Source organism: Drosophila melanogaster, chromosome X (assembly GCF_000001215.4).
Source record: "Drosophila melanogaster chromosome X".
Lineage (NCBI taxonomy): Eukaryota > Metazoa > Arthropoda > Insecta > Diptera > Drosophilidae > Drosophila > Drosophila melanogaster.
The window spans coordinates 20,670,559-20,690,651 of NC_004354.4; the positions used below are offsets into that span (position 1 = coordinate 20,670,559).

Genomic DNA, 20,093 nt, shown 5'->3' on the forward strand with positions numbered 1-20,093 from the left:
AGAGAGTCCTGTAATGGGGTCCACCAATGCTACAAGTCAGGATCGAGTCTGGAACTTAGTTTCGAAATCAGAAGAAAGCTTATATTGATCAATCCTGTCTATTCCCTTCAGGTGACTCTGATGCAAGACCCCTAAGAACACCGGTGCCCAGTGCTTGGGTCATAACCGAGCGGGAAAATAAATAGCTGGCATAAGCAAAAGAGATGGTTTTAAGGCAAAGGAAATGCGTGTAATTTTCCTTAAGTCTGTAGATATAAATCCAAATATATTTTTCTTTAAAAAGTGTGTGTTTTTTTTTTATTAGATTTATCCAAAAATATATCTTCTAGAAATGGTATAAATAATATTTATAAGATTTAGTTCGCTTTTCCGAAAAGTCACAATTAAAAGAGAGTCCTGTAATGGGGTCCAACAAGTCAGGATCGAGTCTGGATCTGGTGTGATTTGCTCCCATTCCGGGTTTTTTTTTTTCTTTCGCTATGCCTCCGAAGAGTCACACTTAAAAGAGAGTCCTGTAATGAGGTTCAATGCTACAAGTCAGGATTGAGTCTGGATCTATAGGGGTTTGCTCCCATTCCGGGATATTTTCAAAACGGAATGTCAACATGATGTAGGAATATGCGTTGCCTCCGAAAAGTCACACTTAAAAGAGAGTAATGTAATGAGGTTCAAAGCTATAAGTCAGGATCGATTCGTTCAAGCTCCGGGATATTTTCAAAACGGAATGTGTAGATGTCTCATTGCCTAGTGACGTCTTGCTTTGCGCATAGAAGATAGTTCACTCAATTTCAGGCAGGCAGATTCATTGGAGTATCCTCCCAGAGATAGGATATCGTCCATTTCTTTGGCGCGCTTCTTGTGCAACTCCAAGGCGGCCTTGGCCCATTTCGCACGACTGGACATGTCGGTATGGGTATGATTGGGTTGGCCGGATGTGGTGCCGGTGGCCGATTTCTCTCGAACTGATTGGCTCGGCTTTTGAACCACGACCTAGGGATTGATTATAAAAAGATGGTCAAAAGATTAATCTAGAAGTTCTACATACAAATTTTTAGTTACTATCATGTACATATAGAACTTGCCATTAAAATATGATGGACTTCTACTCACTTCTACTTTAAGGGGGTTCATCTTCTTCGGAGGAGTCTGCATGTATCTATGCTGCTGCATTTTTCCCGTTGCCGCCAAAACGGTGGCTGAAACCCAGGTTTCTGGTTTGCCCTTCTCTCGGTTGCGGAAAGGAGAGTACTCCGCGAATGTTTGCTTCCTGGCCGGATCTCGCTCGACGAGAACCTCCTTCCTGATCACACGATCCTTCTCCTCCTGGATTCGCTCGTCCTTCATGTGCTGCTCTTCCATGAGGGCGCGCATCTTGTTTTGGATTTTACGCCGCTCCTCTATGCGCTTCACTTTGTCCAGGGCATTGATGGTTTCCTTTGAATCGGTATTCACGTCAGAATTGGCGGGCTGATAGCCGCGGAGGCTTTTCTGCTTTCCGGATTATTAAGCCCATTACAATTGATCTGTGGTAAATAACTAATTGGCAAACAATGTAACACACCTGCTCTCTGGCCCCTATTCTGGACCTTTGCCACATTTCCTGGATTCGTGTTCGATCGTGTTCTATTTTGAATGTGGAATAGGGTTTCTCCCTCTCATTGACGTCACGATTGGTTGGAATCCTCTGGAGTGTTGGGCACTTGGGAAGCCTGCATGCAGAAGCTACGCCCGAGCGTACCTCGAATCCTGAATTCTTCCAGGAATATTCCGAAGCGTTGCGGCAAAGAAAAGTAACCGACTTCGCTAAACGTCGGACTTCTAAAATTAGATATAACATTTTCATTATTCTTAAGAGTATAAGTATATAGTTTAGTTCCATGCAAGCATGGAAGTGAGTTGTATATTAAAAATAAAATACAGTATGATTATCTTATTATGCGATCTTAATCTTAAACACTGAAATTATACTCTTTACCGATTGTAACGTATTCCAATTGGTGGTGTGGAAGTAGAAACTAAGGTTTAATCAAAAGTATATAACAAATATTTCTGTAATTTCTTGTCAACAAAAAAACCCATATTGTTAGGAAATTTGGTGAAAACTAAAACTCCAAGTCTTGGTGCTTTACCAACGCCCTAGACCATGTTGCCAAGTGTACAAACGCAAAGTAGATAGCTGCTTAGGATTAAGAGCAATATCTTTAGCAATATAATATTTAGGCTTAATCAATATGTATTCTTATGAATCGAAGAACACGTTGGTGGTATATCACTGTATCTCATATATTCAGCAGTTTCTTACATTCTCTATTGTTTCGTACTTACGCGATGTCTTTAAATCACCAGAAAACATATTGTAGCTAAATGTAAAAACGGATTGAAAAATTTAGGTGTAACAAATTTTTGATTTCAGAGAGGTCTGACTGATTTTGATGTTAACGAATGAGTCTAACGAATGATAGAAAAATCAATGGCTCCTTTGACCCAAATTTTACTAAATGATGCAACAAAAGGTGACTGGTTCTTTTAAGTGTTACCTAATATCAATCGTAGAAATTAAATTGTTATATCCGTAACTCGTAGATTAACAACTGTCCGTCTGTCGCAGTTGAGACGCAGCTCAAGTTTGTTGATCCATGTTGCCACACCCACTCTAACGCCCTAAAACCACCCAAAACTGACACGCCCACACTTTTGATACATTTTTAAAGTTTTTCTCATTTTATTTCCCCATATCTATTGGTATCCCAGAAAAATGATGAAATATCGAGTTCGAATGCATACTAGCTGAGTAACGGGTATCTGATAGTCGGGGATCCCGACTATAACATTCTCTATTGTTTCGTACTTACGCGATGTCTTTAAATCACCAGAAAACATATTGTAGCTAAATGTAAAAACGGATTGAAAAATTTAGGTGTAACAAATTTTTGATTTCAGAGAGGTCTGACTGAATTTGATGTTTACGAATGAGTATAACGAATGATAGAAAAATCAATGGCTCCTTTGACCCAAATTTTACTAAATGATGGAACAAAAGGTGACTGGTTCTTTTAAGTGTTACCTAATATCAATCGTAGAAATTAAATTGTTATATCCGTAACTCGTAGATTAACAACTGTCCGTCTGTCGCAGTTGAGACGCAGCTCAAGTTTGTTGATCTATGTTGCCACACCCACTCTAACGCCCTAAAACCACCCAAAACTGACACGCCCACACTTTTGATACATTTTTAAAGTTTTTCTCATTTTATTTCCCCATATCTATTGGTATCCCAGAAAAATGATGAAATCTAGAGTTCGAATGCATACTAGCTGAGTAACGGGTATCTGATAGTCGGGGATCCCGACTATAACATTCTCTATTGTTTCGTACTTACGCGATGTCTTTAAATCACCAGAAAACATATTGTAGCTAAATGTAAAAACGGATTGAAAAATTTAGGTGTAACAAATTTTTGATTTCAGAGAGGTCTGACTGAATTTGATGTTTACGAATGAGTATAACGAATGATAGAAAAATCAATGGCTCCTTTGACCCAAATTATACTAAATGATGGAACAAAAGGTGACTGGTTCTTTTAAGTGTTACCTAATATCAATCGTAGATCTATAAGAGCTAGAAGTTTGAGATTCAGCATACAAATTCTAGAGACATAGACGCAGTTTAAGATTGTTGATCTATTTTACCACACCCACTCTAACGCCCTAAAACCACCCAAAACTACCACGACCACACTCTTGCAAAATGTTTTAATATTTTTTCATAATTTTATTATTCGTGTAAATTTCTATCGATTTGCGAAACAACTTTTTAACACGCCCACTCTCTAACACCCTTAAACCACCCAAAACTGCCACGGCCACACTTTTGATCAATTTTTAAAGTTTTTCTAATTTATACAGATATATATATCCGTATATATATATACAGATATGTATATATATGTGTGTGTGTGTTCAGGCAAACGCGATATTTCAAAATTTTTCTGCGATATCACTATTATACATATATATACATACATATATATATGTATATATATAGAGATAGATATTAATAGTGATATCCCAGAAATATTATGAAATATCGCGTTTGCATGAACACTAGCTGAGTAACGGGTATCTGATAGTCGGGGATCCCGACTATAACATTCTCTATTGTTTCGTACTTACGCGATGTCTTTAAATCACCAGAAAACATATTGTAGCTGAATGTAAAAACGGATTGAAAAATTTAGGTGTAACAAATTTTTGATTTCAGAGAGGTCTAACTGATTTTGATGTTAACGAATGAGTATAACGGATGATAGAAATGTCAATGGCTCCTTTGACCCAAATTATACTAAATGATGGAACAAAAGGTGACTGGTTCTTTTAAGTGTTACCTAATATCAATCTATAAGAGCTAGAAGGTTGAGATTCAGCATTTGATACATTTATAGTTTTTCTCATTTCTCATATCTATTGGTATCCCAGAAAAATGATGAAATATCGAGTTCGAATGCATACTAGCTGAGTAACGGGTATCTGATAGTCGGGGATCCCGACTATAACATTCTCTATTGTTTCGTACTTACGCGATGTCTTTAAATCACCAGAATACATATTGTAGCTGAATGTAAAAATGTATTGAAAAATTTGGTTGTAACAAATTTTTGATTTCAGAGAGGTCTAACTGATTTTGATGTTAACGAATGAGTATAACGAATGATAGAAATGTCAATGGTCACTTTGACCCAAATTATACTAAATGATGGAACAAAAGGTGACTGGTTCTTTTAAGTGTTACCTAATATCAATCGTAGAAATTAAATTGTTATATCCGTAACTCGTAGATTAACAACTGTCCGTCTGTCGCAGTTGAGACGCAGCTCAAGTTTGTTGATCTATGTTGCCACACCCACTCTAACGCCCTAAAACCACCCAAAACTGACACGCCCACACTTTTGATACATTTTTAAAGTTTTTCTCATTTTATTTCCCCATATCTATTGGTATCCCAGAAAAATGATGAAATCTAGAGTTCGAATGCATACTAGCTGAGTAACGGGTATCTGATAGTCGGGGATCCCGACTATAACATTCTCTATTGTTTCGTACTTACGCGATGTCTTTAAATCACCAGAAAACATATTGTAGCTAAATGTAAAAACGGATTGAAAAATTTAGGTGTAACAAATTTTTGATTTCAGAGAGGTCTGACTGAATTTGATGTTTACGAATGAGTATAACGAATGATAGAAAAATCAATGGCTCCTTTGACCCAAATTTTACTAAATGATGGAACAAAAGGTGACTGGTTCTTTTAAGTGTTACCTAATATCAATCGTAGAAATTAAATTGTTATATCCGTAACTCGTAGATTAACAACTGTTCGTCTGTCCGCACGAATGTCGAGATCTCAAGAACTATAAGAGCTAGAAGGTTGAGATTCAGCATAGAGACGCAGCTCAAGTTTGTTGATCCATGTTGCCACACCCACTCTAACGCCCTTAAACCACCCAAAACTGTCGCGCCCACACTTTTGATACATTTTTAAAGATTTTATCATTTTATTTCCCAATATCTATTGGTATCCCAGAAAAATGATGAAATATCGAGTTCGAATGCATACTAGCTGAGTAACGGGTATCTGATAGTCGGGGATCTCGACTATAACATTCTCTATTGTTTCGTACTTACGCGATGTCTTTAAATCACCAGAATACATATTGTAGCTGAATGTAAAAATGTATTGAAAAATTTGGTTGTAACAAATTTTTGATTTCAGAGAGGTCTAACTGATTTTGATGTTAACGAATGAGTATAATGAATGATAGAAATGTCAATGGCCACTTTGACCCAAATTATACTAAATGATGGAACAAAAGGTGACTGGTTCTTTTAAGTGTTACCTAATATCAATCGTAGAAATTAAATTGTTATATCCGTAACTCGTAGATTAACAACTGTTCGTCTGTCCGCACGAATGTCGAGATCTCAAGAACTATAAGAGCTAGAAGGTTGAGATTCAGCATAGAGACGCAGCTCAAGTTTGTTGATCCACGTTGCCACACCCACTCTAACGCCCTAAAACCACCCAAAACTGTCGCGCCCACACTTTTGATACATTTTTAAAGATTTTCTCATTTTATTTCCCAATATCTATTGGTATCCCAGAAAAATTATGAAATATCGAGTTCGAATGCATACTAGCTGAGTAACGGGTATCTGATAGTCGGGGATCTCGACTATAACAATCTCTATTGTTTCGTACTTACGCGATGTCTTTAAATCACCAGAATACATATTGTAGCTGAATGTAAAAATGTATTGAAAAATTTGGTTGTAACAAATTTTTGATTTCAGAGAGGTCTAACTGATTTTGATGTTAACGAATGAGTATAATGAATGATAGAATACACCAGAATACATATTGTAGCTGAATGTAAAAATGTATTGAAAAATTTGGTTGTAACAAATTTTTGATTTCAGAGAGGTCTAACTGATTTTGATGTTAACGAATGAGTATAACGGATGATAGAAATGTCAATGGCTTCTTTGACCCAAATTTTACTAAATGATACATTTCTAAGTGTTACCTGATACCAATCGTAAAAAATAAATTGTCTTAAGTATAAAATGACGTTCTGTAGCCTCCAGTAATAGCCGTGTATACCCCCTCCCTTTCCATCCAGCACCTCATTAGCAGCCGCACATTTTACGATACGCGATTTTTGCAGAGGATCCTACGGTTACATCATCTAGACCTGGGCCATAAATCCTGATCCGAAAGTCGTAAACAGATTCGCGTTTTTTCTGTCGCTTTTTCGTCGTAATTTGGTGAGGAAAAAACTGAGCTACAGAACTAAAAAACTGAACTCAAGACTCACCGTAACCAAGGCAAGTTTCGTTATTTTTTTGTTCGTTCGCGTCGATTTTTTATTATTTGATTTACAGTCTCGGTTCGCCGATTGCGTTTTGCGTAATGTTGTCTAGAGATTTTCAATTTTTCGCCAGAATTTTCCTTGCCTTTTTATGACGCGTGGATATATCCTTTTTGTGCCTCGCTTTTTTGTGTTCATTTTTTCCATCCAGTTGCGTGCAGTTCCAGTTTTTTAGGCTGACACGCGAAGATCCGTGTTCGCAGAAGGATCCTGGCCTGGATTTTTATGGCTTACGCAATCTGAGATGCCGATCCCAAAAATCCTTAGCCGAAAATACAGGCAGAAGGCCAACAACAGCTGCCCGGAAAAGTGTGCGCAAAAAATAAAGACCTTGTCGACATAGTGAAACAAATTTGCGAACAAAAATAATATCATATATCAATTGTATAAAGTAGTTGTTTGTTGATTCAATAACGAGCCTCGAGGCAGAATCTTAGCCAGCTTTATCTGAATCTAGTTTGGCGTTAGTTTATTATTTAATTTATGAGATAAGACTGGGAAGTCGTACGATTCCATAGACTCTTAATTATTAATACTATAAGTCGCATAAAAATATGTTCGTACTTACGGCATATTATTAAAAATTATAGCGGGCGTCTTAAATAAAAAGACATCTAATTCTGTCGGTGACCTTACTGTAAATTTAAAAAAAAAAAGTCTACATATACGGGTAAATAGGGTTCCCCGTTGATCTGGAAAACAATGCGGGGTCCTCGAGTTCCTTTCTGTTTACCTTGGCTTCCGGGGTGGCTTCCTTGGATTCCGACTCGCAGATCTGCTCATCCATTGACTTTTGTGTCAAATTGAGTTATTCACATTGCACATGGGCAGATTTTGATAATGCTTCAGTGAATTGGTATCCTGTTGCGTTGTTTGCACAAAAATATTTACCCAACTCATAATTGAAGTGTCTGCAATTTTTGCGCCATTTGTGCATGTATGCATGTCCTGGTGATTTCGTTGCCATTTTGAGCATTTGAGCACTTGGACACCCCACGTGGCAGTTGGCTGCCTGATTATGTCGTCGAGTGTCCTGCCGAAGTCCTGGGGAAATCTTGTTTAGTCACCGAGCGAGTTCCGGCTGCCCTAATTGTTGTCATTAGGTGAGGTGTGTTTTGGGCTCTCAGTTCGCCGCTTGTGTATGGCCAACGCAGAAAACTGGCATTCATTCTTGCCCGAGAGCAGAAACACTCGAAGGACCCGAGGTGCAGGGCCACCTGCGTTGGCTTTGTCTTCGATCCAGGCCATTAGTTAATGGTCAAATCGGCACAAAAGAGTTTTGACCAATTTGGGTGGCATCTGCCGATGAAGATGTCTCTTTTTCATGAATGGCAAATACCTTCCTGAAGTCCTGTAGTTCCTGCAGCCTCTTTAAAAGTCAAGAAACACTCGAAGAGGCACTTGAGAACTATTAAAAAATCAGGCAACATAATGGTTAGCTGCAAAATAAAAACATAAAAAACACCAGTTATATTTATAAACCTTTTTGAACTGTATCATATTATATTTTCCTTAGCTACGCCCATTTGATATGCCCAATTTTCCTTCCCTAATGCAGTCCTTTGTCTGGCAAAGACGCGGATTTAGGGAAACATATACGTATGTTCTGCATATCCCTGACTGATTCCCATGCGGATGTCGCTCCGGTTATCTTGAGCGATTTTTCCACGACTTAGACTTGGCATATCTGAAAATCAAACAGATAAATTGCCGGCATTTTCCGCTCACGTGTGTCACACACTGCCACACAAAAAACCCTTTTGCAACCCCTTTCTTTTTATTTGATGCTTAGTTTCTCTGCGCTTTTTTCCAGCCATGAAAATAAATTGGCATTATTAGGCGAAGCGGCTCAGCGAAAATTGATTATTGACAAGAGTCGCATTAAGCGCCGTTTTATGAGCGAAAAGGAAAAGTGCAAAAGCCTGGCATTAAGGTTCGTAATGCGGTTCGAGCTGTCCTTGAAAAATCCCACGACACCCCCGAAAAAAAAACAGGACGAAGGGTGGGGTCTCTATGTCTGTAACTTGTATACCCTAGACGGCAACGAAGTCGGAATCTTTTTGACGAATATCTCCAGTTGACGAATATATTACTTAAATGATATTTACTATGAATTTAAAATGAATATACTTAATTATGTATTGCTTTAAAGTTAAGACTGAAACTATAAAGAAAGACGCCTAGAAAAACCAATCAAAACTGAACTTAAAAGTTCATACCTGTAAATTATAAGGTAAACAAATTCGTTGAACTTATATTGTAAATGTAATCAATCAAATAATAAACTCGCTCTCTTCATTTACTAACAAAATCAAAGGCTTAAAGGGTATTCCTATTCTCGACTTGATCCTTGAATTTGCTTAACCCCTTCATTTCACTCATCGCCTGCATTAATTATGTGAACCTGTCGCCTGCTCCGTACAAAGGGGTGTGAAAAACTTCTCAAAGTTGCCGCTTGCATAATTGAACAGGTCGCACACTTAAGGGCCCCCGCATAATTAATTTCAATTAAGCCCTTGAGAAGCCGAGATCTCCAGTTCGGCAGTTCGCGCTCGCCTTTTTCCCGATTTTCCGCATCTCTCCATCTCTCCATTTAGGCATTTCAGCATTTCACCATTTCAGCATTTCACCATTTGATGATTTTCCCGCATCGGCCTACCTGCGTCTAATTTCGTTTTAATCCTTTCACTAGCTGTACGCCACTAATCCGGCCGAATTTTACGGGTGCCGGCGGCCGAGGGACAATGGCATCATCTATAAAGATGACAATTGCAAACAACAATGACGACAATCGCGGCAAGGACAAACAGTAGTGCCATACTCCTTTCGCGGCCCGGTTCCCGGCAGTTTTCCCTTTTCCCGCCACGGTTCTCACTCCTTTTGCCACTATTCATAATTAGTTGCAGGCAATTAAGGCAGCCCCCGCGGTCACGAGCAAGGACACTCTCGTCCTCGCCCACCCGAAAATCGAAACCGAAATCCTATCTTCCAAAGTCCACATCCCGCGTCCCTTGTAGGAGGACAACTAGGTCAATGCGTCGAAATCCTGGGCGTTGCCCCTTGCACTTTTGCGATTTTTGTTTACGAGTATTTTGAAAACACAGCCGCACCCCTTTCGCCCAGTGATCCCCGGATTCAGGATTGAGGATTCCGCACTCCTAATCCTTTGACTTTCAGTTTGACTTTCGCTCCCAAGGATCGCCGCTAGTCCGGCTTTCCGGAAAGTGTGGCTTACTTTGGTTCCGCTCGGCTCTACGCATCCCAAAAACTCGGCAATTAACGCGGCTGATTCGCCCGAAGTCCAGAATCCTAAATCCCGATCTCTTCTATGGGTGGGTACCGCGCAAAAGGGTTTAGTTTTAATTAGTCGACTTTGGACGCGCCTCATCGAAATGGTCACCGAAGATTGGGAGGACGTGAGTCACGGGGGGCGGGGCGATTTGGGAAGTTTCAAAACATTCAAATCGAACGAAAATCAGTGCGCTATAATTTAGAAAAATTAATAGAAACTGGTAATAAAAGAATTAAAAATGTTTATAATATTTATATGTATATTTATGGAGTGTGCAGCTGGAATAATATTAAGATTAAAGTGTTCGATATAACAAGAAGATAACACAAATGGCTAAACACTGAGAAAGTAAAATGCAGATAGAAACCATACGAATCTCTTTAGTTATAATGATCTCCTCCGTTAGTTTAATCAAATTCACAATTTCCGCCAATAAAAGCCCATAAGAACTTGGGAGAATTTCCCAAAAACTGCCGCCGCTGTCATTTAATTTGGTGATTAAGTTTTATTAAATGTTGCAACTGGCGAAGAGCGGCAAATGCCGCGTAATCCCCCTCGCCCAAAACAAAACCCCAGGACGACACACACGAAAAAAGAAGAAACCGAAGCGAAACCTCCCGACCGAGTGTCAAATTAATTAAAATGTCAGCGAAATATGTTCAATTGTCGGCTGGTCAGATGGATGGGATCGAAATCGGATTCGGGATTGGGAATCGGGCTTAACTTCGGCTGGCTGTCAAACAGTTTTTGCCGTAGCTGGGCATAGCCGGAAGGAAGGAAAAGTCGGAAAATTGTGAAAGGGACGGCGAGAGAGCGCCCTAAGCAGCGGGTTTTTCCCAAAAACGGGGATCCTCTGTTGTCATATTTTCAATTTTGCAATCTGCCTGTCACTCATTGTCCGACTTTGTCCGATTTTCCGGGTGTGCTGGTGTGCTGGTGTTTGGCAATCTCATGCTCATTGCCATTTCCCCCTCCCGATTTTCCGATTTTCCGAGTTCCCGTTTAACGTTTAACGTTTCCCATTTCCCATTTCCCATTTCGCATTTGCCCAACCCCCATCAAAACGGGACTGTGTGTTTTTGTGTGTCCGTTAATGTGCATTTGACATTTGGCGAAATGAGAATCTGGGCAAATGATACGGATTTATGGCAAATTTGTCGAGCGATTTGTGTCGATTTACATGAGTGCCAAAGCCAAGTGGCCACTCAAGGCTGCCACATGGGATGTCGAGCGGATTGGTACCGAAACGCTGCCCAACTCGAGCTGTTATGTTAATGATACCCGCCGACCTCGACAAGAGGAGGTCCTTTTTCTGACTCTGACGGACAGTTGACAGCGGACCAGATGGGTTGGCTCCGTCTCGAAGGCGATTCATGACCACCTTTTTGGACAGACTTGTGGATGGGATTTTGGGAATTATACCAATTATTCAAGTAGCGGCAGTTGAGTTGCGTAATTTCAGCAGTATAAAATTTATAATCTAGTTGGATCAGAGGAAACTGCTAGACGGCTAGTTGATAGTATATAAATTCCATTTGTATTCTCCATTTTGCCTATTTAACTAAATAACCCAACTTTACTGACCTTCAAGAATTATTTGCAACTTTTATTACTCCTTTGACAAAACGCCAAGATACAAGGAACTCGTATCCTTTCATTGAAGAGAAGACGCTAACATTGCATGAACACAACAATTTCCGCGGAATATTCGAGTTAATTTTGAGATTCTCCCTACAGTTTCCTTACAGTTTCTTTGACACTTTCCTATTTTGCCGAGAGCGCGCAAGTCAAGGACACTTTCCCGCTAACTCTTGCCAATCCCTTCCTTCTTTGCAATCCTTCCATTTATTTTCCCTTCCTGTTTTCCGGCTAACTCCACTGCTGCTTATATAACGTTGCGTTTTGTTAAACAAACCATAAAAATTTGCAAAAAAAAAAAAGTGAAAAGAGTGGGAGGGGGTGTTCATGCCCGAGCAAATCCTTTTTTTTTGCCCTTTGTCCTTTTTGCCGGCGCTGTTGTTGTTGGTGTTGTTGTTCGGTTTTGGCGAAAAATGTTCAACTGTCGCGGAGTTGCGAGTTGAGTTCTGAAGTCAACAACAATGGTAGGTATGTATGCAGGTGTGTGTTTGGTTATAGAGTGGGTGGTGAGGGCACTGAGAATAAATACGACCACATTCCAATGAATTCCTAAATTCCTAAAGTGTTGGTCTATATTAATTAATATTTATTTGTGTAAGTCACCTTAGAGGATTTGTAGATTGTCAAAAGACGCATAGAATTTAGTATAATATACTGTTCATATTATTTGCATGTGACATTGTATAGGCAGATATTTTTTTGCAGTGCCTGAAGGAGTTGCCTTTGAGTTTGGCAATTGTTTGGTTTACTGAATGCGCCATAAAAACGTCAACGGAATTCGCAATCGCAATCACCTTTTGTGCCGCTTGAGTGTTGCCAAAACCCCACCCGCCACGAAGTTTCATCCCCATTTTCCGCCCACTTTCCATCCACCTTTGCCGCGGCTCCTTGTGAATGCAAAATGGAATGACAGCCGGCAAGGACGTTGCTGACAAACCCGAAACGCGAAAATGTCAGCAAACAGGGCCAAGAAAGGTTGCAAGCGGGAAATGGCGGGGACAGCGGGAAAACGTAAAGGGGGAATGGCAGTTGAGCACTTGCAGCCCCGGAAAGGATTACTTTGCAACGGGAGGCGCGAATAAATAAACAACAACCGAACACGAAACGTTTTGCATACGGAACTCGACTTTGGGGGTAGCCCAATGTAATCATGCTAAGCATACAAACGAGCCTGGGGAAACTTGCGATGTCTGTAAGGACCCAGGCTTACCCTGTTTCAAGAACTTTTGGCAATACGATCCTAAGTATGTTATGTTTCAGACTTATGATAAAACTAGGTGCTGGAAGGATTAATAACAGAACACATTGAATTAAAGTGTCACATATGAACAAGAAAACTCACACTTAACACTTTTAAGATAATCAATAGGCATTTGTCCTAGCCCATTGTTATAACAATTATCTTACAATTGCATAATGAAATGCATGGTATTTTTATTTGTCCATTGTCTCCGCATTTTTTGTCATATACCCAACATACCCTACTATACCTTAGAAAACACCACAGAAATGGCAGCCCCCGTCACCTGTGACTGTGCGAAGTGCCTTATGCAATCGGTGTCCATATATTATGACACCTCCGTAACCCAAACCCCAAACAAAGTTCAGAACCCCGACTCCAGATCCCCGATCCCAGAAACCAATCCCAACTGGAATGCCAAACAAATTACATGAACATGAGAATTTTTAGCGATTATGCGCTTTATCGGGGGAGCACTTCGATTCCGTTTGGGGTTTATTTTCAACAGTCTGTGGGGAGCTGTTTTGGTTTTGGCCTGGAGGAAGGGTCAATGCGAATGCAAAATGGCTATAAAACTTTACCTTTATGCGCCGATTTGCTTGTATTCAATAACAATTTGTTTAGACTAATCTTGAGGGTATTTTCGCAGGGATTTCCTGATTTTTTGCATTCGTTTTTGGGACAAAGATGGTAGTTTCCGTAGATTGAAATTATTTCTATCTATAGAAATATACTGATTAAATGTCTGGCAAATTGTAATCTCGATTAAATGCTGTGTAAGTGGCAAAAAAAAAAACGTTGGGAGCGCGACTTTCGCAACTTTTGATGAAGTATTTTGTGAATTTGCACATTTGCCCCACTTGACTACTGTCATAAATCCCTTTGTGCAAACTTTTCACGCCGTCTGGAGGAAGGACGGGTTTTCCATTTTCCGCTTTCCTTGCGCTTTGTTTACTTTTTTATAGCCCAAGTGTTGGCATTTTTGATTGTTTGCCCCGCAGATTTCTTCTTTTTGACAAATAAAATGTCAAATTATTAACACAACAAGAGTTACCCACATCCTTCGTCGCTTCCTCTTCTGTTTCTGTTGTTTCTGTTGTTGCTGTTGTTTCTAGCCTTCCTAACGAGCAGCTCACTGTTTTTGGGGGTTAGACTGCGAAACTCCCACCTCATTTTTTTTATGGTGTACGAAAAAATCGCGACATGTTGGCAATAAACAGCAGGTGCCGCTGGCAGGGATACTGAACAAAAAATAAAAATACAAATGCAAATAAAAAAAAAAACACAAAGGTATGGCAATTTCGCTGTGTCTGCTCCAGTTTCTGACCAGTTTTTAGTGTTCTATTTTTTTGGTCGAGCAGCATAAGTTCTTTATATTGTTTTTTTTCTATTTTTGGAAATTTTTATGAGGTCAGTCGAGGGGCGAGAGCCGTTCAGGGATCAATCCATCATAAAGAGGCACTATGCACCACCCGCCTCAATTAGTTCGAATCTTCGGCTCCCTCCAATCTTTTTAGGGCGAAAAAAATTCGGAAATCCTCGACGACAGGATTTTTATTGCTCGAAAAACATGCAAAAAAGTAGGACATCGACGCAGCAGGACGCCCGAGGGTCCTTTATGGCTGCTCTCGTTTTACGCTTCTTAGGTAATTTTTGGGCCAATTTCATGGGCCCATGAATGAAGCAGCGCAAAAAGAGAAGAAGGCCCACGGCCAGCACACAAAAAATTCCTTCTAAGAGGCGCAGAAAAAAATGCAAATTATTACGCAAGTCCTGCGGCTTCTGGGAATTTCGCCATTTGTAGGTCAGCTCAGCAGATTTATGAGGTCCTCGCTGAGGACCTGATCTAGATCTAAATAATTTTTATGATTCTTTTTTAACAAGCCGGCCATAAAGCAGAACAGAGGGCGAGCAGGAAAAAACTGTAGCAAAGTTGAGAATTCCTGCTCTGCTTTTCCGCATAATTGCTGCACAGGATCCCTCGTCCTTCGCTGGAAGTGATCCGCGCCTTTGTTGGTCCATAGAAAAAACGATGGCCTCACAAAAAACTGCACTAAAAATTGGTCAAAAAACTGGAGCAAGCATTTTATGGATGCGGCCCATTGTCCTTTGGCTTTGGCTTTTTAGCCACAATTTCGATCGTCCTTTGTCCACACTGATCGTCTTTTTTTTTCGCCCAGTGTCCTTCTTTCTATTTTCTGCGGTTGAGGTGTAAAAAAGTCGAGCAGTTTGTTTGAGGGTCGGTGAATTACCTTAGAAGTTCAATGGGAAAGTAATTAAAGGTTCATTGCTTTATTGGTACAACATCTTGTAAAGATGCATAACGATAAGTAGTTCATATACTCGTAAGCCAGATATATTTGGATGTACATACTAAATAATATAATTGGGGTAAAACGGGTTCTATTGAAATATTTAAATGTAAATATTAAATATCCGTTTGCATTGGGTTACCTTTATTAATTAAACGGCTACATTAATAGGAATACAAGTATTTGCACTGTAGCTTAAGCTTAAGTTAACTACTCTACACACCGATGATACCATTCTTGAGTCTACATAGTATTACAAATTGAATTACAAATTAAGCCATTTTTGTCCATCATTGCCCCTTTGTGTACCATGTGTACATCGATTATAGACATCCTGATTTTTCGCCATAACTCTACGTTGTCATTCGTGTATACATATGTATGTATGTACATATGATTGTATTTCAGACCTCCATTGTTTGCCATTCGATTTAATGTGCGTATTTAAATCGAGACGCGAGTTAATCAAGCATTTTTGGTCAAGTTAATATTTTTTTAGCGGTTTACTCCATTGACAAACTTTTGACCCACTCGCTTCCTATCATGCCCTCTCATTCCCACTCGATATCCCCATCTCTTTCGGTGTTGACCAATAACCAACCACGGTTAACCAGACAAAAGGCCACAAAAATGCCACGAAAATCCCAAACTAAAATTGCACACAAACAACAGAACGGCAAACAAATGGCTTAACCCCACAGTGCCGGGCAGGCCAAGCCCCAAGAGAGAGAGACAGCGATATAGGAGAGTGACAGAGACGGGGAGAAGAGAGAGCGTAAAAAACTGCGCAAGCTGGGCATAAAAATTCAAGGCAATTATGCATACAAGTTGACAACTTCCAGTGAGAGGGGCTGCAAGTGTGATATGGGGTGCCGGGGCTTAACCCCCCAAAACATTGCTCAAAAATACTATAGCCTACGTTTTATACAACTAATGTAAGTTATGGTTTACATTTTCTATTCGATAATAAGTCATATTTGTATATATGTTCTTATTAACTAAGATTAGTGACAAGTTTTAGTTTAGTTTTAGATTCAATTTTGCACATGAATGCCAAAAACATTTTACCAAAAGTAAGTAGTGTTCTTCGTTAGCGATTCGATCTAAAACGTATATTCAAATTTTGGTTTTTGTTTTCGGTGCACCCAAGTGTCAATAATGGCGCTGAGAACTCTTTAATGTCGAGCGTTGCTTCCTCCTCGGTTTTATTTTTTAACCTCACATCCCTGGCTCTGTTCCCGTCTCTCTTGCACCCGTTAACCCGTCTCTTTCCTGCGCGGAGATGCTTGAAAAGTTACGACGACTTTGGCCAGAAATACAAACCAGCAAACCGCGTTTTGATTTGCAACCCTTGGCGGGCTAAGACGGTCGACCAGAGGAAAAACCAGAAAAGTGGGTGGAAAATATGGTTTAACCCCCGCCCCGTTCGCCCACTCGTGCCATCTCGCTCTGTTCGCCCAAGCACCAAAGGGCTAAAGGACCGAAGGCCGAAGGACCTCTCTCTCTCTCTGGCAAAGCCAAAGCCAAACTAGTTTTGTGGCCGCAGCTGCCGCCGCCCTTAACCCCCGCGCGCCACCAGTGCCGGCGGAAGACCACCCCTTTAACCCACTCGGTGTCTGGCTTTTCGGGGTGGAAAGGAAAAGGAAATGCCAAGCGAACGGGGCAAGCAAAAAAAGAAAAAAAGAAATACAAAATTGAAACATGAAACGTGCGGCGGACAGGAGCGTTTTCCAAGACGCGCTCTCCGTTTTTCCAGCCAGATAGAGACGGGACGTGCCAAACGGACAGAGAGAGCAATACAAGCTTGGTAAAAAAGAGTTGTCATGGAGCCGCGAACGAGCAGGGGCGTCCTTTTTCTGGGGTTTAAGGCAACTTAACCCAAGACCTAAATAAAACTGGTTAAGTTTTGTAAGAATTACGAAAATAAAGAAATATTTATGTACATATATGCATATTTGAAACACCTTTCGAAATAAATAAGTTCTTTTAAATAAAATGAATTTTTAATTCATCATTAGCCAACTTATTAACTAACGATATGTAAAACGATTCAATATGCAAAGCCCCTTCTGTAGTCTAAGCCACTGCTGAAAAAGGGAGCAAAACACAATGCAGCTGGAAAAAGTGGGGAAAATGGCAGGAAAATGCAAAAAATGTGGAAAAAATCAAGGAAAAGCCGGGGACGAAGGCTCACCAGAGGAGCCAAGTCTCCCTCCGACCATTCAAGCCGACCGATGCCACGCGATACCCTACAACCGAATGGCGCGGCATATGCCACTTCAAAATGGCCGCCAATTATGCGAAATACCCAGCCGGAGTGCGTTTTTTACATATCAAATGGGAACAGATCTAAAAACTGGTTCCTGGCTTCCTGCCCGCTATCCAAAAGGGGTCGCAATCGCATTAAGGACGCACTCCTCGGGCGGACTTAACGGATTTCCAGCTCTAATCTGCACATTGTCTGCCCATCGGAAGTTCGAGGGCATGTGTGTGTGCGGAGCGTGCTGGCTGTATATAGCCGCGATTTCGATATATCTAAGTATGTACAATATATACCCATTTACAAAGCCAAAAGTTGCAGTTCAGAAGTTAGCGCCGGGGAGGCATGGGAAAGCGGGTTTCATAATAACAAAAGGGGGTGGGGAGGCATTATAAAATGGAGGATCGGTTGGTGGGAAAACGTATTTAATCGAGGACAGATCGACCTTCTGCAGAGGGCGGCCGATGCGTTGAGAGCTAACCCGTTTTAGGCATTTCAAAATTCAGTTTTGTACTCAAAACAAAAATAAACAGAATAAAGAAATGATCCCCTATCAACACTTTCAGTAAATTTAAAATAGGAAAAAACAGGCAGGTCTCGAATGAAAAACCATAAATCACATGATTCGTATTGATGGAAAACTTACTATAAATATCAAAAGATAATATAAAACGATGCCGATGATCACGAAAAGTGTCCTTTGATCAAAAACAGCCCAAAACATAACCGAAGAACCTTTGTTGTGCCAACAAATGTAAACAACTTGCACACTCCTCCGACTTTTCTTTACTGTTTCCCGTTTTTTCGGGAGTTTTTTGTAAACAATTTGTAGGGGACATGTGTAACAATCGCCAGAGATCATTAGGATTTCAACGCCGATCGGACAGCTGCATATTTTCCCCCACCAATTTTCGCCTCTTCCATTTTCCCTTGGCTAATTGTCGCGGGCCCAAAAGAAAGTCCATTCAAAATGGTTACGGATCGTTCCTGCCAAAAATCCATTGTTCTTAAGTAAATAGAGAGGGGCCAAGTCAACGAAAACTGAGGAAATATATATGTATGTGCACACAAGGAGCACAAATGATCGCTGAAAAATCCATGACATGTGTCCCAAGCAATCCAAGGATCCTGGGATTCGGCCAAGATGGAGTAGCGCACACGGGCCAAAGAACAGCTGGCAGTCGGAAAAGTGTGTGGAAAACGGTGGAAAGCCAGCCAATGCATGGCCACCTAACCAAAACACAATTTTGTGGGAGTGTCGCAAAGGCAAAGAATAAAAAAAAAAAGAAAACCAAAAAAAAAAAAAAAAGGAAAAGGTAAAAAGAAAAACAGAAGGAAACCCGAAACACACTCATTCCCCGTTTTTCACCACACGAAAGAAAATAAAAAACACCCCCAGAACGCAGAAAAAAAATCACTCAAACAAGCGTTTTCCAATGGAAAGTGGTGAACCGGCTGTGGTGTAATTTTTTCCGAGGGTTGAATGACGTCGCCAGCGGGGGAGGGGGATGGGGAGGAGCGGTCGGAAGCCGCTGCCGACGTCGCTGCCGACGTCGCTGCCGGCAGCACTGCCAGCGCCACAACCAAAACAACAAACCACAATTCACTTACACAACGCCGCAGCCGCAGTCGCAGTCGGTCCGCTGCCGCCGCGCTGCCCGCTTTTCCGCTTTTCCACTGCTGCCTTTTGTAAATAAAGAAGAATGCGCAAATTGGCGGCACAAATTGTTAAATACACTTTTCAGTATATTTTCAAATATATTCATAACGAAATAATAAGTTTGTTTTCCCTAAAAAAAAAAAACAAAACATTTATGCACGTTTTATAATACTTTACAAATATTTGTTGAATAAATTGATTATTGTATTTATTATAAACGCTTTTGAGCTATTAAAAGATATTTAATTTTTTACTACAAAATATGTTTCATGCTTAAATTAAATAATTTAAATTGAATTTCAGTTTCACTTTATACAGATGCTTAGTTAAAACAGTTTTTCGTCGTTATAATCGTTTCAAAAACGCATCAATATTGTTATTGTTCACTTGTCATTTGAAATAGTTAAACTAACCAAACACCGAAGGGTACAAAAATGTTCCTCGATTGGCAGTCGCTTTTGTTTTTTATTCTCCTGTGGCAGTGAGCATTTCCCCTGCGCCACTGGAATTTCCACGGTGCCAGAGTTTTCCGCTCTCTGTCGGTAATTTTTGTTGGGGGTTCTGGGGTTCTCCGTGGTCAATGGCTCCTGGCTCCTGGGATCCCTGTGCATTCAGTATAGCCTGGATAACGGTTGTGCGAGGAGCTCCATGAGGAGAGGCGGAGCCACGATCGGCGCAGCCGTCTCGTTCTCTCCCATAACGATCGCCCTACTAATAAATCATCCCCTCTTGGATGTCAGCTATTTCCGTAGCATCTGCTCGCCAA

The 20,093-nt window shown here is 40.5% G+C and overlaps 1 protein-coding gene and 2 long non-coding RNA genes across 10 annotated transcripts, besides 7 other annotated features; 1 reads left to right on the forward strand and 2 right to left on the reverse strand.

The window, feature by feature from the left end:
* Positions 1 to 273: 273 nt before the first annotated feature.
* On the reverse strand, positions 274 to 6,505 carry hydra. 8 transcript variants are annotated; one of them, NM_134561.7, is made up of 4 exons: positions 6,260 to 6,505; positions 1,562 to 1,818; positions 1,111 to 1,488; positions 274 to 990 (listed from the first exon to the last, which is right to left on the reverse strand). In NM_134561.7, the coding sequence occupies exons 1-4, from the start codon at positions 6,285 to 6,287 to the stop codon at positions 745 to 747; spliced, it is 909 nt and encodes a 302-aa protein (NP_608405.4). In that variant the 5' UTR covers positions 6,288 to 6,505; the 3' UTR covers positions 274 to 744. The 8 variants fall into 8 exon arrangements, with proteins under 8 accessions (NP_608405.4, NP_001245782.1, NP_001245783.1 ...); NM_001258853.1 differs by lacking the exon at positions 6,260 to 6,505 and adding an exon at positions 5,682 to 5,805; NM_001258854.1 differs by lacking the exon at positions 6,260 to 6,505 and adding an exon at positions 5,104 to 5,225.
* Positions 2,642 to 2,836: a mobile genetic element.
* Positions 3,169 to 3,363: a mobile genetic element.
* Positions 3,610 to 4,156: a mobile genetic element.
* Positions 4,396 to 4,560: a mobile genetic element.
* Positions 4,893 to 5,087: a mobile genetic element.
* Positions 5,373 to 5,665: a mobile genetic element.
* Positions 5,951 to 6,243: a mobile genetic element.
* A 9,755-nt stretch (positions 6,506 to 16,260) lies between the features above and the next one.
* Positions 16,261 to 17,095, forward strand: lncRNA:CR43862 (long non-coding RNA:CR43862). Its single transcript, NR_073665.2, has 3 exons — positions 16,261 to 16,342; positions 16,434 to 16,480; positions 16,558 to 17,095. It is a non-coding gene; the product is annotated as a long non-coding RNA:CR43862 (long non-coding RNA).
* A 2,666-nt stretch (positions 17,096 to 19,761) lies between these two features.
* lncRNA:CR45610 (long non-coding RNA:CR45610) lies at positions 19,762 to 20,075 on the reverse strand. The gene has a single exon (NR_123970.1). It is a non-coding gene; the product is annotated as a long non-coding RNA:CR45610 (long non-coding RNA).
* Between the last annotated feature and the right edge of the window lie 18 nt (positions 20,076 to 20,093).

Bases quoted from the DNA above. Each gene is read 5' to 3' on its own strand.
- hydra (NM_134561.7), bottom strand. From the start codon at position 6,287: ATGTATTCTGGTGATTTAAAGACATCGC. The intron at 1,489-1,561 runs GTGTGTTACATT...TCCGGAAAGCAG, and splicing joins GAATAGGGGCCAGAGAGCAG to AAAAGCCTCCGCGGCTATCA. The intron at 991-1,110 runs GTGAGTAGAAGT...ATCAATCCCTAG, and splicing joins TGAACCCCCTTAAAGTAGAA to GTCGTGGTTCAAAAGCCGAG.